Here is an 18826-nt window from a genome sequence, read left to right as displayed (position 1 = left end):
CAATGGTCACTGCTCCTCTGAACTGTCCGCTTGTATCCCTCCACCTTTATGACCCGTCTAGCAACAAACCCTAATCCCTTTTCGGTCCAGCTGTCTAATGGAAGAGTTAACCGTTACTCCCAGTCCTTCATTTAACAGGTCATCTCTGGAACTGTCTCCCTCTGTCTGTATTTGCTACTTCCTATGCTCTCCAGTTGTTCAAATGCAGTGTGTCCAGGCATCTCGAAGTGAGTGGATCTTGAATTTGGCTCTCTTTTGTATTGTTTTTGTTTTTTCTTGTAAGGAACAGTTTGTGGGATCCTACCTTTGCTTCCTTCTTCCTTTCATAAAAAATATATACAGTAAGACCCCACCATAACGGACTAATTGGGGCCCAAACCATTCCAAAAAATGCAAAATTCTGATAAAAGTGACATCCGGACTCCCCCCTGGTAATCCAGACTTCTCGGATGTATCAGACATTAATCCGGATTGCATGAACAGTTTTTAAACTGTTTTAACTACCATTGTGGTACTGTACTGTGTTATAACTTCACTACATTAATCAGATGGTATAATATATATAATAATACTGTACTGTACACTGATAAACATGTCTTTTATTTACCTTATTGTGGTGAACATATCTGAAGTGGTCAGCCAGTCTGGACTGCTTCTGGCTTTATCGGACTTTCTCTGATATGTAGGAAATTAGTCCGGTAGCTCCTTGAGTCCGATAAAAGCGAATTCCGGTCTATTGAAGTCCGTTATATCAAGATTTTACTGTTTATGTATATATAAATAAGATCATTAGGGAGGCATATAGATTGATGGCCAATATGCGAGATGCTTTCAACTACAGTAAAACCTCAATATAATGGACTTCAATAGACCGGAATTTGCTTTCATCGGACTCGAGGAGCTACCGGACTAAATTCCTATATATCAGAAAAAGTCCAAGAAACCCAGAAGCAGTCCAGACTGCCTGACCACTTCAACTATGTTCACCACAATAAGGTAAATAAAAGACAAGTCTTAGTGGTAGGTGGTGGCGACCATCATCCACTCGCTTGATGTAGTGCTGCCTACTTTTTCCTTAGCCTTTATCATTCTTTTTGTGTGCCTGCCCTCCTCTCTTCCTATTTCTCTCATCTTTCCTGTCACTTCTTATTGCTTTTCTTTCCTTTACAGGTGGCTTTACATTGAGTGACAAGCCAAATGGCTTCCTGTAAGCCAAGAAATCATTTACAACACTGGGTGGCAACCATATAACCAAACCATACGTGCTCCCTACGTGTCAACAAGTGGGTTGGTGGAGGGTTAGTGCCCTTCCCCGTAAAACAAATAACTCAAAGTCAAATGGCCACCCCTTACGGGATTATGGTGTCTGGCAATAGATAGATAGATAGATAGATAGTTTATCAGTGTACAGTACAGTATTATTATACCGGTATATATAAAACCATTTGATTAATGTGGTGAAGTTATAACACAGTACAGTACCACAATGGTAGTCAAAACAGTTTAAGAACCATTCATTTGATCTGAACTAATGTCTGATATACACTCGATCCTCAATTTGGCGGATCCCTGTTTCCCGGATTTCAGATTTCCCGGACATGGGCTGAGGCCAGACAATATTATCAAATGCCAGACAAATGCCTGTACAAGTCCAGGATTCCCAACAAAAATCCAACCATTATTCTCTCTTGTAAAACTATAAGCAGTCTGCTGCACAACATGCTATAATTTTAGCAAGGCTTTGACTCGATAAAGGCCATTTGTAACACACACAAGAAATTATTTTCATACATGAAATGCATCTTGGCCACCAACCTGCTTCATGCCACCAGCTCCTAACTCGTGGCAATATCCCATTTGCCTCTTACCTTTCTCAAATGCCACTATAAATAGTTTATTGCACAACACAGTAAGGTTTAAGGAAGACTTGGACACAATAATATTCATAGGTAATAAAAAAAATATATATTTTCTTATGGACAAAGTCAGTGGGATCCATAAGTACTCACTTAGCTCACCGGACCTGATGTGACTAATATCGAATCGGCACTTTTCACTGGAAAGTATTTTAATTTTTTTTGCCAGAGTGGCTCATACACACCTAATTATCTGAAATCTTCATAAAAAATTTTACTTAATATAACTTAATTAAAAAATTAGGTTTCAGAGCTAAAATGCGCGAATGTTAGCAGATATTTCCCCTTCAGATCGTCAGTGTTTATATCTCGGTCAGCTGATGAGTGGTTGGCCAATGTTAGCAGATATTTCCCCTTCAGATCATCAGCACACCTTGACAAACTTCTGTTTTGCATAAATATTTATTTTGATTAAAAAAAAAAAAAAAAGGTATCTACATTATAAATCAATATTTATCCAAAACAAGTCATCAAGGTGAGTTAGGCTAGAGGCAAAACACTTACATCAACTTTAAGAAATTTTTGCTCTGAATCCTGCTTTTCTATTAATAATTAAATAAAGCACAAATTTTTGACTGAATTTCAAATAATTAGGTGTACAAACCTATATGGTGATAAAGATTAAAATATTTTCCAATTAAAATTGCCGATTTGGTCCAAGATTGTGTGTTTTATATCTCGGTCAGCTGATTAATGGTTGGCTGACCTTGTGGTGCTCCATTCCTAGCTCATTTTCCTCTTTTTCCTCAGCTTTCTGATCTTCTTCTATCATATCCTCCACATTCTCGTCAACAACTGTCTAAACAACTATTCTTAGGGTTGTAGCTAGCAAAATACAGCCATTGTGTCAATTATTATGATTGTTATTGCATCAGTGTTATTATTTTATGTACTGTGTATGTTAGTTATGTTGGTATAGGTAGCCTACATTCCAGAATGCCCTAGATTATCAGAATAATTGCCGGACAATATTGGAGAATTCAGACAAAGTATGGTAATAGTCCGGGGAATGGTATGTGGGGCCGGACTTTTGCCATTCCCGGACTGGTGTACTCCCCCTTTTAGTCCGGCAATTCAAGGGTTGAGTTGGAAAAAGTCCGGATTATCAGGGGGAAGTCCTGATGTCACTTTTTTCGGAATTTCGCATTTTTCGGAATGGTTTGGGGCCCAATTAGTCTGTTATAGTGAGGTCTTACTGTAACTTGTATCGTGTTGTATCGTTTATATAAGCTCCAACATGTATGTGTTGGCCTTGGTTACCTACAAGCAGCTCTGCACACTGCCTGATCACTGGCATCCTCCCTATTTAGGCCTTTATCCCTGAGGTCGCACTCTATGACCTCATCGCTGGTCTTTTTCGGTTTGGCTCTCACAACCCTACCCCTGATGTTCACACTTCTCACTCTCTGCACCCAATTGTCATCATCCTCTTCCCATGTTCAATCTCCTCCATCTCCTGACAACACCAATACACTCCAGTCCCATCCTTCCTCTCAAGCTTTCAATTATACATCTAGCCCCTCCAGGCTTTGAGTTCAAGGATGCATTACACAGCCATCTAATCATAGTCATTTCTGTATGTTTGAGCCTACAGATATCATCCTTCTTTATTACATAGGTCTCACTATCATACAGCATTACACTCCTAACACATGCCACATACAAATATCCCTGTGCATGGAGGGAATGCTCTCCCAATTATGAGGAGAGGGAGCCCAATTATGAGGAGAGGCAAGAGTTCTCTGAACTTCCTCCAGCCACTCCATACTCTAGCCACAGATCTAGCTCCAGTCCCAGCTCCAGCACATAACATGTCTCCCAAATAACGAAACACTTCTATACACTCAAATGACTCACCGTCAAGATCATTTTTTTTTTTTTTTTTTAACTCCTGACAGTCTCCACCTGCTCTCACCCACACACTGCAAACATGAAATCAGCATTATCTAACAGTCTGCTTCTAATACCACTACATCTCTTATGCACCCACTTATCACAAATACTTCACATGATGGAATTACTTCCCACACCCGTTTGGCGAACTGCACATGGCCACTCACCCTCTTCTTTGACAGTACTACCACCAACCCTAGATATCATCACCTTTGTTCGTATCTACATTTATTCTTAAGCCCTTGTGTCCCCTACCATCTTTCCACTTCCTAGATCTTTCCTATGTCTCCCTTTCATTCTCTGCAATCAACACCAAATCATCAGCATATATCATCTCCCACGGGAGTCCATTTTCTGAAGTCACATGAGAGGACATCAAGCACCAGATTAGTTCTTGGAACTGAGATGGGATGGGGCTTGGATCTGTTCCAGAGGGCACAGGGCATTGTGGTTCCCAGGCTGCTGCTTCTGTCCAACCGAGAGGGGCATGAGCCTGGGAAGAATGCCCAAGCAGGCTACCCTGTCAGTGGATGTAGAAAGGCAGGGCAGTTACAGGGCCAAGGAGCACTTGGAGGGTGTCTCTGTAGCCATTCTGGCTGGGGGTCCTGAGGCCATTGCCACTATCACTAAACCCAACAAAAACCCCACGTTACCCTCTTCACATCGCCCCATCACACTCCTCTGCACCCCATCTAAAGTCACTGAATGACTGGTACTACAACTAGTCACACCTCACATTCTCCTAGCCCAGTCACAACATGGCTTTAGGCCACTACACTCCACAAACACCCTTCTTACAGACCTTGCACAGAGAGTTTTCGATGGCATGAATTCAGCTAGGCCACCACACAGAACACTCCTAATCACACTAGACATTAGCATAGCTTTGGATACCATCCCCCGCCATAACCTCACAAACAAAATACTCAACACAAACATGCACAATAACACAAAAAGATGGCTGGCAAACTACTTAGCAGGCAGATGTGCACATGTAACATTTGCCGGTCAGTCTTCTAACATCAGAGACTTCACAAACGGTGTCCCCCAAGGATCTGTTTTGTCCCCTACTCTCTTTAACCTATACATGTACGACCTACCCACACCCCACACACCACAGATACACATAGCTTCCTATGCAGATGATATAACACTTACATGTATGCACCAAAATGCAAACACAGCTGCACACATCATTCAACCTTACCTCAACACACTACATGAATAGTTCACCACAAACAGGCTCAAAATAGCCCCAGCCTAATCTACAGTGACTCTTCTCACAAACCGGACAGCAGAACACAATCGCATCCCACACCTCACCATAAACAACACTCCCCTACCACACACACACACACACACACAAAATCCTTGGTGTAACATACAATACATCAATGTCATTTAAACAACACATTACAAACATTAAAAATAAAATAACACCAAGACTCAGTGCCTTGAGGTCACATGCCCATACAACATTCGGACACAACAAAGAAACCACCACCACAGTATACAAACAATACATATGTTCAGTGATGAATTATGCAAGCCCTGCCTGGGCTTCTAACCTCACCAAAACACGCTACAACACTCTACAGACCATACAGAACAAGGCCCTAAAAATAATCACAGGCTGCACAGCTACTACACTCACAGACCACCTACATCAAGAAACCAAAATCCTCAAAGTCAAGGATCACCTAGACATGAGAGACACCCAGTTTCTTGCTGCAGCCTCCACAAACCTACAACATCCACTACAGTACATGGCAGCACATCCACCCACACGAAGGAACATCAAAACAACACCCAGCACACAATACCATACACAAATTCAGTACTGTCATCTCTCCCCCCCTCGCCCACCTCAGACCAGCTTCCAGAAGCATATCCACACTCAGATCACTCGCCGTTCAATTCAGTCACTTAAAGACAACACACAGCTGCATGCACGGCCTCCTGACATCCACCCTTCTGAATTCTATCTTCCTTGTGAGGACAGGGTCCACCTGGCCAGGCTGAGATGTGGGCACCATCCAGCCCTCTTAAGCTCTCAGAAGAGGCTGGATGACTCTGTCGCTGATGCCTGTCCAGGATGCAACACAGCACCCCATACTATTAAGCACATTATGGAAGACTGCATTGCACACAATCACCTATGCCAACAATACAACATACACTCTTTGAGAGCTCTGTGGGAAAGCCCGGTCTCGGCCATGGCCTTCCTGAGGGACTCGGGGCTGTTCAGCCAGACTGCCTAGGGAACAACTACTACAGCAAGGGGGTCGAGACTGACCCCAGATGTACACCAACTTTCACAGAAAACTCGTCATTCAAATCTCCATTTACTCTTACCTGAATGTGAGTACCCACATACCTCTAATCACTCTAACCAGCCACTCCTCAGTCCTAAGTTTTCTCATTGCTTACTTCCCGAGGAGGATGGGAATGGCGGTGATACGGAGAGGTGGAGCTCCTATTTCAGTAGCCCTAAGAATATCCTGGTAATTCCATTTTGCAGATCTTTTTGTTGTAGACACTAACATGCTGAGTAGGCCAGCACACACTCCCAAACACTTTTCTGTATCTCAAGGACTACTCTACATGTTTTTTTTTTTTTACTGCACAGCATACTCCACTACATCACAGGGTTTGACAACAGCAAGGGCATGCGGGCAGAAAACTGTTTCCCCACTACCTAGTGGTGGACCGGAGGGGAGGCGCCAGCTTAGTTCTTGGAACTGAGATGGGATAGGGCCTGGATCGGTGCCAGAGGGCACAGGGCATTGTGGTTCCCAGGCTGCTGCTTCTGCCCAACTGAGAGGGGCATGAGCCTGAGAAGAGTGTCCAAGGAGGCTGCCCTGTCAGTGGATGTAGAAAGGCAGGGCAGTTACAGGGCCAAGGAGCACTTGGAGGGTGTCCCTGTAGCCATTCTGGCAGTGGGTCCTGAGGCCATTGCCACAGCCACTAGCCACAGCTAGTGGGCTATGGGTCTCAGGTTATATGCCTGGACTTGGTATTGTACAGGTAGGTGGGCCCTGTAGTCAGTCTCCTCCATCATTTTATCGACTTATGACGGAAGTGAGAAGTGAACAAATAAAACAAAAGTTATGAAATCAAGAGCTTGTGGTGGTACTTTTAAGTAGAGGGAGTATGGCCATGTGCAGTTTGTCACCAGAATGTGGGAAGTAACTCCGTCTTACAGTGTTTGTGATAAATCGGTGTATAAGAAATGTAGTTATATAAGAGGTTAGCTGTGAAATAATGCTGATTTTGTGTGTCTGGTGTGCCAGGAAAAGCATGAAGAGATCGACCTTGCTGGAAAATCCCTTGAGTGTGTGGAGAAGTTTTGCTATTTTATCTGTGGGAGTTGTTATGTGTTGGAGGTGGGGTTGGAGGTAGATCTTTGGCTAGGTTATGGAGTGATTGGAGGAAGTTCAGGGAGCTGTTGCCTCTCCTGTCACTGACAGGACTCTCCCTCCATGCTAAGGGGTCCCTGTATGCATTATGCGTTCAGAGTGTAACAATGTATGGCTATGATAGGTGAACAGTAGTGGAAGGGCATTTATGAACTAAGACATGCAGAAATAGTAATGATTAGGTGCATATGTAATGTTTCCTTGAATGAGAGGCCTGGGGGTTGGGATTTCATTTGAAGAGTTGAGAGAAAGGATGGGGCTTGATTGTATTAGTGGTGTGATGAGAAGAGCTAGATTGAGGTGGTTTGAGCATACTAAGAGGATATAAGATGACAGCTGGTTGCAAAAGGTGAAAAGCATGAGCTTTGAGGGTAGGGTTGCTCGAGGGGGGGGAGGTATGGGATGAGATAGAGTATGACATTAGGAAGGCAGCCAGAGATTGCACAGCATGGAGAGCTGGCAGTAGGCTAGCAGGGCCAGCTCATGCAAGCATGATGGAGCCTTTATACATGAAACAAAATGAAACATTGAATCTGGGGCTCATTTTAAAAAAGCCACACAGTTGAAGTGGAGATGGAGAAACCGGTCATCCAAAGCAGACTGAACAAGTACCAGCATTCATGCATAACCATCTGTCCTAACATATATCCTTCAACTGCCCTCTATTATCATATTGCCCAGGCTCTCCAAAACCACCCATTGCATAAATTTTATGGCTGTTGTCAGCTCGTCCATTTCAGTTGTCATCACAGTCACACTAGTGGGTATCTGTTTTCTGTTGTTTTCTTTTCTAAAATCAGTCCTTGTCTTCCACACCTCCATCATGAGAAGCTGCATCTTTTACTATCTGAAAATTAAACCTGACACTCATGCACATCAACTTGTAACATTTATAATCAAGCTCTCCTATCCATCATTCATCAGTCAACAAAATGACGCCTTCATTATTTGCCCATGTTTGCTGATATATGGCTTTATGTATATCACACTAAGCCACTCACCTTTGTTTTGCATAATGCTGCACATCATACCATTCTGCCTTGCAAACTTTTAGTATGGTAATTTTACATTTTTCATTCACACCTTGCACATTCCTTCCAGTCCTGTAATCCTTGTTTTACCTGGCCATGGGTTTGCACATGACCCAGATCAAAGGCCATCCGGGCGAATTGCAAGGGAGATTGAGAGGGTTGGGAATTCCCCTGGTCCAGCTCACATCTCCCCTGCCCGCTTGATGTGTAGTAGGGAATGTGAGGTCAACACAGTTCAGTCTGTCTACACCACAAGATTGTTATGTAGATCTAGTGCTGAATCAAGTTCATGCTAAAACATGTAGAATAAAGGGTTTAGTTCAGGGAACCTCATATTATTCTTTAAAAATATATATACAGTATATCAGTATTGGTAATTATCAATATTTCTGCTGTGGATGTATGCGGCAGTGTGTTTACATAGGCTCTGGCTGACTGGACACGTCAGTACACCGTAACCTAACCTAACCTAACTATGAGGTTTTGTCTGCAGACCGTCTTATAGTATTTAATCATCTATGATGATTAGGTACATGTGCAGTGTGTCCTTGAATGCAAGGCCTGGGAGGACTAGGTTGACGATGGAAGAGTTGAAATAAAGAATGGGACTGGAGTTTACTGGTGATATGATGAGGAGGGATAGAATGAGATGGTTTGGGCATGTGGAGAGGATGCGGGATGACAGTTGGGTAGAGAAAATGAAAAGTTTGAATGTTCAGGGTCAGGGTGTGAGAGGCAGGTAGAAAAAGATGGGACGATGTCATAGACTGTGACCTCAGGGATAAGAGACTGAGCAGGGAGGCTGCCAGAGATTGAGCAATATGGAGAACTGCCATTAGTTGACCAAGGCCAACACATGCAAGCCTGTTGGAGCCCCATGAAAGAAAATGAAACAAAATTATTGCCAGTAAGCCTAACCAAGAAAGCTGTCAATACCAACCAGATAAAAACTTTTAACCTAACCATCCCGTGAAATATCGCTGGCCAGCATCACACATATTTCGCCAAGAACAACGCTTGGCACAGTTAGTAATAAAAAAAACTAATTACATTGAAACTGTTTTTGAAGTAATCTTAGTCATTAAAAATAAAAAAAAAATACATGGAGTGACTATGAATAATTTCTAAGATAAACATGAGTGTAGTAATCCTGAATAATAAACAAATTAAGTAAGCAGTATAAATTTGTGTGAATACATGATTCACAAAAACTGAACTCATGTATTTATCTTATCTGACTTCTTGTGTCAACACATAAACTTGTCACATACTGTAAGAACCAAATATCTTAAACCCTGAGTCCATTAGTTCATAACAAAAGTCATTCACTGAACCCTGTTCACGCTCATTGCACTGAAGGCAAGGGCTCTTGAATTTACTGTTCCCTCATCATTAACATCTTTAGAATTTTTGTCACTTTAGAACAAAAAGATTATTCACATTATAAACATTCCCAACTCATTTTTTCTGATTGTCTAAATACTAATCTCTTGATCCTATTAAGCTCCCACACCAACGTAGTCCAATGTGTTTGCCTTTTTCTCGGGAATAAATGCTTGTGTTCTTTGCATTATTACTGCAAGGAAAAGCACTTGCTGGTGCTTAGAGATCGTAACTGAGTTAGTTTGGAACTGCTTGGTCAGAGTTCTGAAATGAGGTGTGGAGTGAAGAAAAATGCTACTAGACACACAAACATTTAACACAACATCAAGGCTGAGGTATGCAGGTCTAGGACATGAATCATGTGGGTGGGCTTGGGTCCCAAAATCCTAACAGTGATGAACATAAGTACAATGCAGGGGTTGTAAAACAACACAACCATCTCGAAATCCAATACCTAAAAGCATCCTCTTTATGTTTCCTGTGTAATTGAGTGATGTTTTCGTGTTGTTAAATAATCTGTCTATCTATCTATTGCCAGACGCCTCAATCCCGTTTGGGGTGGCCACAAACAAATCGCCTCCAAGTCGCCCTTTCACTGCCCTGCTCCCAACTCACACCCCCCTCTCTCATATACCTCTCCACCCCATCCCTCCATCTCATCCTCGGCCTCCCCCTCCCTCTCCCCCCCTCCACCTCACTCACATACGCTCTCTTTGTCAGTCTTTCACCCTCCATCCTCTCCACATGGCCAAACCACCTAAGTGTGTTCTCATAACGCTTCCTATCACATCCACATCCACACCACAACGCTCCTATATATCCTCATTCGTCAGCATGTCTCTCCATGTGACTCCACAGGCTCCTCTAAAATAACTCATTTCCACTGCTGTCACTCTTGACTTGTGTCCTTCCAATAACATCCAAGCTTCACTTCCGAACGTTAGAGTTGGTATCACAATACTGTCATGTAGTAACTTTCTCACTTCCATGCTCACTTCCCTGTTTCTTATCACTGCTTTCAAAGAACCAGCAACCTTTCTTCCCTGCTGTACCATTTCAAGCACTTCAACCTCCAAACCTCCATCCTTACTCATCACACTACCCAAGTACTTAAACATACTCACATTTTGCAATTCCTCACCATCCAACCTCGCTGTACATTCACTGACTTCACCTCTCTCAAAGACCATCACTTTACTCTTCCCTACATTCACCTTTAGATTCCATTTCTTACACACACTCCCAAACTCATCCACCAAGCCTTGCAGCTCCCCTTCGTCTTCACTCAACAACACAGTATCATCTGCAAACAACAGTACAGGGAGTTTCCAAACACTATCTTCTCTCACCAGGGCCACTCCAACATCCACTACCCTACCTTGTACCTCTTTTATTACCCCATCCATGTACAGATTGAACAACCATGGAGACATGACACATCCCTGTTTCAACCCAACTTTCAAAGAGAAAAATTCACTTAGTTCACCATCCACATGCACTGCAGCCTTCGCACCATCGTGCATACTCTTCACAGCATTCAACAACTTCCCATCTACTCCATATATTCTTAACACTTTCCACAATCCTTGTCTATCCACCCTGTCATGGAGAAATTAATTGCTTTTGATATTGTAGGAGCATTACTTCCCATTGTCTTAAGCCATGATTCCACTGTATTATACCTTTCCTATCGCAAGAGTAAATTTTCCATGTAAACACCGCTTAATATATGTAGTTTCCTGATAAGTAGGGAACCATTTTGAATGTTGTCTAGGTTGGAGTTCCTGTGTCAATTGCCACATCATGAATGATTGCTAAGTGCCTCCTTTTGTCATCTACAGCTATTTAGCATGTTCAAGCATTATGTATTTTAGCTAACATAGACCTTGTAATTTCAGCTGTTAATAGTAATGTATATGCATTTTTATGCACATTTGTCTTATAATTACCACACTACTTTCCAGGTTTGTTTGGTTCTGATTCCATACTGCCAGAGCATGCCAGAACTTCAAGGGCACTTCTGTCATGTGACTGAACTGCAGGAGAGGCTGGCTCAGCACTACAGCTTTACCACCGTGCTTTCCTTCCTCTCACTCCTCACTCAGGTGTGTCATTTGAGTCTTCATTTTCCATTTTGGCCTAATAAAATAAACTTCTCATGTATGTTAAAACCACTGTACTTTTCACCTGAAGTGTTATTTCCAAACTTTGTGTTAATATTGAAAAGCTTTCTCACCTCCATTGCAGTACAGTACTGTATACAGCAAACCCTCAGTGTATGTGTCCAATATATCCAAGAATTTTACCGTGTAAACTGAATTGTGCTAATCGCCATGTCGAAAACCATGTCATATGGCTAACTGGTATGGCAAACCCCCTAAATATTCCCAGTTCCTTTGTTGGCCTTCTTTGCAAAACTTTGTCCCCCTCCTGATCATACCTAACACATTGTTGTATGCATACAACCTCTTGGAAATTTGCTTGGGGGGGTGGAAGAGTGTTTGGAGCAGTAAATAAGTGTTGATCACTTACCATATCCTGAGGGGCTAGAGGAGGGGGAATGAGAGGTGTCTGTAACCCCTTTAGAGCAGAGGTTAGGTCTCAGAGCCCTCAGAGTTGCTTCTCCCATTGTTGTCACTGGCAGGATGTGGGGAGGCAGACATGCTAGGCTGGGGAGACTGTGGTGGTGGAGCAGGCATTGGGGCTGGGGCTGGGGCAAAGTAGGCAGTGATGAGAGTCTGGAACGACTCATTGATTATCTTCACTAACTGCTCCTTCTGCTCCCATAAGATCCAGTCAGTTTCAGTCTGGAGGGACTGCAGCTTACCATTGTTGGGCACCAACATCAGCAGGGCACCTTTGAGCCAATTGGTAGTGGGCCCCTCAGTGTAATTCACCAGGTCAGTCAGGACCTGGTGAATTACACTGAGGGGCTTGGCTGTTGCTGGTGCCTGCTGTGTGAACTCAGGTGCCTGGTGCTTCTCCTTCTCAACCTCCTTGATGAGGTTGTTGATTGCCATCATGGGAGCAGTGTCGATAATGTGAAAGATGTCCTGAGTTTAGTGGCCATGTTGGCATATGTCGCTGCGTGGGACCTTTGAATGTTGTCATGGATGGGGCAGACTTCTGGGATTTTCTCGCATAATCCACTTTTCCCCCCTATGTTTACTGAGGCATGTCAGGGGATCATCTTCTCACGCAAAACATGTTTATCATATATCAGGTATGTGGAAATTGAGGGTATATTGTACAGTAAGCTCACCCCAAACACGATCTCGCCGAACTTGCTTGCTATTATATGCGGTAGGTGCTGGAATACGTATAAGACAATGTAAGATTAAAGAACCATTATGAAAACTGTAAATTTACGCGAAAGGCCTTTGAAAGGCCAAACCCTTGAACATCATCACAGCACGCACGGTTTGTTTTGATCACCTGATCACGTGATTAGCTGTACTGCTTTTTCACAGTACTGTATTTGTAAGTTAAATATTTACACTACTGTTCTGGTAAGTTTATGTGCAAGTTAAAGTACTATTAAAGAATGCTAAAGCAAGAAATAAAGTCTTATAATCAGTTTACCTGATAGGTGTTGGAATATTGCCCTTTTTATTTGTTCGTTAAAGGTTTGCTCTACTGCTTTTCCACAGTACTGTAATTGTAGGTTAACTGTTTACTGTTGTGGTATGTACTTGTAACTTTAAGCACTTAAAGTATTAAGCCTTATAACCAGTTAAAGTGATATATATGATTACTTATGATCGGCGGGTTCCGAGACTATTCGCCATCAAGTCAATTCGTCGTCACACAATTCCCTGTCAAAACATGGATGATTTCCCATCAGGACAATTCGCACCCAGGACGAATCCCCTTCAGGACCTGTCGCACCGTGGACGATTTCCCGTCATTCTATGAATATACTGTACTTATTATTATTTAATAACTGTATGTAAGGGGGATCCATCAAAATCTATGTTCAATAGCATAGGCTTTTTATATTATATATTAGTTGCACCTTTAGTCAATAATTAACTTGTTTCTTTCTCGTTGTAGTCACCTTTGAATTATATTCTAGCATCACCCATAGCTGTCTTCATTAATGACGGCGAATTGTCTTGTTATTGTTGTGACGGTGAATTGTCCCGAAACCGATCGGCATCGGAATGTTGCCTTGTGGTTACATATTTGTATGTTGAAGTTTTGCTGTGCAGTACTGTAAATTATATATAACATTAAAATTAATAAACCTTCTAACCACTTAAAGTGCTTCATATTGATTACCAATGACACATAACAGCAAAACACCACATTTCGGGGGTCTAGCGAGCAAAATAAGGAGTACAGATAATCCCTTAATTCACGCAAACTTTTTTCACGGGATTTCGGTTATCCACGAATTTTTTGTACAATAATTAAAACAAAATTATAGTATTCAAATAAATAATTTTAATATACGAGAAATAAATAAAATATAAACATGCCTACCTGCTGCCAGTGTGCATACATGTGTGTATTTACCTATTTGTATTTACCTATTTGTAGTATACAGGAATTGAGCAATGCTCGTGTTGTCCTGTCTCCATATCCACATTTATCAAGTCTACCTTTACACACATGAATGTTTTTCTCATGCATCACCTCTTTGTCTAAGTCGTTCCAAATATTTAAGAATATACCTAATTGTGATATACACGGAATGTACTATGCTCGTGGGTTTCCGTCGCTGTTTCTCAATAAGTCGAATTTAACTTTAAACTCGTTTAAGTTTTTTGACTGGACGATCTCTTTGTCCAGGCTATTCCATAAGTCTATACTTCTGTAAGGAAAGCTATATTTTTGATATCCTTCAAGCAGCTTGACTTTTTCAATTTCATTCCATGTCCTCTTGTTGCTCTCTTATCCCATACAAACAGATCTTCTTTGTCAATTTTATCTACTCCCACCATGGTCCTGTACACCGCAATCATGTCTCCCCTCTTTCTCCTTTCCTCTAACGAAGGCAAATCCAGTTTTTCCAGCCTCTCTCTGTATGGCAGGTCTGTCAGACTGGGGACCATCTTGGTTGCTGTTCTTTGTATTCTCTCAATCTTGTTTATATCTTTCTTTTTGTGTGGGCACCACACTACCGCTGCATATTCTAACCTGGGGCGGATCATGGCCACTATCAATTTTTTCATCATTTCCTCATCCATATAATGAAATGCTACTCTTATGTTAGTCAAGAGTTTATAAGTCTCTCCAACTATCTTGTTAATGTGCTTTTCTGGTGACAAACTATCTTGGACCAGCACTCCCAAATCTTTCTCTTCTCTCCTTTTTGTGATTAATTCATTACCCAAAAAATAATTCAGTGATGGTCTCCTGGTACTTTTACCCATTTCCAATATTTTACACTTCTTTACATTAAATTTCATTTCCCACGTCCGGCTCCAATTGTGTATCCTATCCAAATCCTCCTGCAGTATTTTACAGTCCTCCTCAACCTCTATCTTCCTCAAGATCTTTACATCATCAGCAAACAGACTCGCATAACTGTTCACTCCATCTACCATATCATTTACGTAAATCAGGAACATTACTGGCGCCAACACTGAGCCTTGAGGGACTCCACTTGTTACTTCCCTCCATCCAGACATCTTTTCCTTTATTACTGTCCTCATTTGTCTGTCTCTCAAAGTGTCTCTCATCCATTCCAGAAGTTTCCCCTTTAGTCCTCCTATATATTCTAGTTTCCACATTAGTCTCTTATGAGGTACCTTGTCAAAGGCCTTCTCTAAGTCTAAGTACACACAATCCACCCAACCATCTCTCTCCTGTACCACATCAATCGCTCTTGAGTAAAAGCTCAACAAGTTTGAAACACATGACCTTCCACTTCTGAATCCAAACTGACATTCAGCCAAAATATTCATCTCTTCCAGATATTTTATCCATCTGTCTTTCAGGATTCTCTCACACAATTTTGCGACTATGCTGGTTAGAGACACTGGTCTATAATTCAGGGGTTCTTCCCCGTTTCCTCCCTTGTAAATTGGTACCACATTTGCCCTCTTCCATTCTTTTGGCACTTTCCCCTCTTCCAGTGAGCATACAATTAAGCTGTGAATTTTATCCGCCAGTTGTTCTCTGCATTCCTTCAGTACCCAATTAGAAATTCCATCAGGTCCTGGGGCTTTCCTTACATCTTGAGTTTCCAGTAATTTATACACTTCCTGCACCTCCACTTTTATATCTTTCATCACCGGAACATTTCTAATCACTCCCTCCCCTTCCACAAGCTCCTTTTCTTTAGTGAAAACTGACTGGAAACGTTTGTTCATTATTTCTGCTAGCATTGCCGCATCCTTAAAGACCTCTCCATCTACTTTCAGCTTGGTGATTCCTTCCTTTTGTTTCAGTTTGCCATTAACAAATCTATAAAACAGTTTGGGTTCATCCTTGTATTTGTCAATTATACCTTTTTCAAAATTCCTTTCTTCTTCCCTACGTATTCTTGTGTATTCGTTTCTTGTTCTTTTATATTCTTCCTTTGTTCTGTCGTTACCTCTCTTTCTCCAATTGTTCCACGCCTTATCTCTCTCTTTTTTGGCTATCATACACCTTCTATTAAACCACTCCTTTTTCCTGTTTTCTTTCCCTCTTACTCTTGGTACAAATTTTTCCACTCCCAAATTATAGAGGTCTAGAAAGATATCCCACTTCCTCTGTATCTCTCTTGTTTCTCTGAATTTTCTCCAATCCGCATTTTCAAAAAAGTTTCTCAATCCTGTAAAATTTGCTTTGCCAAAGTTGTATCTTCCCTGTCTATGAAGCTCGTCTCTTGGCTCGACGTTTCCTATTAACATCTGGAACTCAATGACCACGTGATCACTTTTTCCCAGAGGACAGAGATATTCCAACGATTCTATTACATCGGGTTCTTTGGTGAACAGTAAATCTAACCTTGCTGGTGTGTCCTCACCTCGAAACTGTGTCTCTTCTTTGACCCACTGCGTCATCACATTATTCATTATTATATTTAATAACATAGTGCCCCACGAATCCTCGCCGCCTCCTGAGTACCATTCCTCCCAGTTCACCTCTTTACAATTAAAGTCACCCACCAAAATTATATTATTGCTTTTCTCAATTATTTTTTGCAAATAGCTAGCCATATCTGACAACGTCTCATGGTATTCGTCATCCTTCCATGCTCTCGTCTTTGAGGGAACATACACTACCGCCATATCTCTCTTAACATTCTCTCCAGTTTCTAATTTCATATATATCACTTCAGCCCTGCCTTCTCCCATTTCCACAGTATCTACATTTATGTTGTTCTTCACTGCTATCATCACTCCTCCTCCCTTTTTTTCTTTTCTGTCTTTTCTCCACAGTTTGTATTTACCATCTCCCAAATGAACATCAATATCTTCTCTTAATTTGGTCTCTACAAAGCACATGACATCAGGTTCATGTTCTCTCAAGAAATCATTAATTTTGATCCTTGTCGATATGAAACCATTAACATTAGTATATATCACCTTCAAATTATTTTTGACATTATTAATACCCTCTTCTCTCCTACTCTCTGTCCATACCACTTCCTCAACTTCTGATCTTTCACAACCATCCACCCTAGTTTCCTTCACTTCTATTTCCTTAAATACCATTTCCTTACTTTCATATCCAATACTCTCCAAAAAAAAGTATTACGTTCTTCCTCTGTCCTCTTATCATTTTTTTCCTTTACTTCTTCCTTTAATGATTTTAAAACTTCTCTTTCTTCTTCATTCAGATCTTTTCTTATTATAATATTTTCCATCCCCGCCTCTTTGCTTAATTTCCAGGTCACTTTAAGTATTTCATTTATTACACTTTCTGATGTAAACTTGACTCTCATTGGTCTTGTTTCCCCTTTCTTATAAGGCCCTATCCTCCTTACTTCCTCAATTTCTTTTACCCACTTGTCTCCTTCGGGGTCAATCTTGCCTAATATTCCTCTCACCATGTTCATGTCTCTCTCGAGTCTTGCGAACCTAACCTTTTCTTCCTCTTCCCTGTTTCCAAATACTACCACACATCTGTTCCTTTCTACAGTTTCTCTCACTATTTTCTCTTTTTTCTTCAGTATTTTCACTACATTTTCTTCCATTTCTTTCTTGTTCATTTCCCTTTCTTCCCGGATGATCTCTCTTAAGCTGACCACTTCTTTCTGTTCTTCTTCTACGTGTGCCCACTTTGCCTTATGTTCTTCTAATACATTACTCACCTTCTCCGTTTTATTAGTACTCTCTTCAAGTTTCCTCCTCAGTTCAACATTTTCCCTCTTCAAATTCCTAATCTCTTCATTGGCTGTTTCGTTGGACTGGATTAGACTCTGTATTGTGGTTTCTGTATTTCCTGACACATCCTTTATCACTAGATTCTCTACTTTTTTTTCGAGTTCACTAATCCTCATAATTAATGTTTTCACCAGGTCCATGACATTAGTATTAGCATCAAATCCTTGAAATTCCATTCCCTCATTGTTTACATTTTCGGCCATGTTTAATGTAAAGTACCTAAACAGCTGTTACCGAATAAGCCACAAACATTCATGTATACTATTGCCAACAAATCTTTACATTTTTGATAGTCTACTAACTTTCATTATTTTAAATTTAAAGAAAGACCCTAGGAGACAGGACAGACAAAATTCCTGAAACTACTCAAGGTTAGGAGCGATGCCTGGGACGTCCGCTCTCTCCGGCTGTGTGTGTGTGTGTGTGTGTGTGTGTGTGTTTAAGGTCGGTCTACCACGCACCACACAGTCAGTTTGAATCCGACGTTCGAACCGTGCATGACTCGCTAGTCGTTATTTGTGGCTTATTTTTCTGCCTTCCAGTGATTGCTTGCCTTGTTTGCCAACATGGGGCCTAAGCATAGTGCTAGTGATGCATGTGGTAACGCACCAAAATGGACTCGTAAAGTGATGTCGCTGACAGAGAAAGTTAAAGTGTTGGGCAAACTTAGGGAAGGAATGTCGGTGACAGTTCGCTGTCAGGGCGATTCCCCGTCATTTATTTACATACCAGTTTATTTAGCAAGCAGAATACGCTAGTTTTTTACTTATATGAGTTATAAAATCCCCCTGAAAATTAGTTATTAAAGTATTAATTAATCAATAATGACTATGTTAATAGAATGACGAGGAATCGTCTAG

General features: G+C 41.4%; 1 protein-coding gene across 1 annotated transcript in view; it reads left to right on the top strand.

The window, feature by feature from the left end:
• Window positions 1–18826, top strand: part of nonC (serine/threonine-protein kinase Smg1) — a 1312439-nt gene that overhangs the window by 204913 nt on the left and 1088700 nt on the right. The window contains exon 9 of the mRNA XM_080284159.1: window positions 11607–11747. Within this exon, the coding sequence (XP_080140285.1) occupies window positions 11607–11747 (141 nt within the window). The remainder of the gene's footprint in view (window positions 1–11606; window positions 11748–18826) is intronic.

Source organism: Coenobita brevimanus, chromosome 100 (genome assembly GCF_032717465.1).
Source record: "Coenobita brevimanus isolate Jiangsu-jjx chromosome 100, ASM3271746v2, whole genome shotgun sequence".
Taxonomy (NCBI): Eukaryota; Metazoa; Arthropoda; class Malacostraca; order Decapoda; family Coenobitidae; genus Coenobita; species Coenobita brevimanus.
Note: the sequence above shows the minus strand (reverse complement) of the source record. Positions and strands in the feature narration are given on the sequence as shown.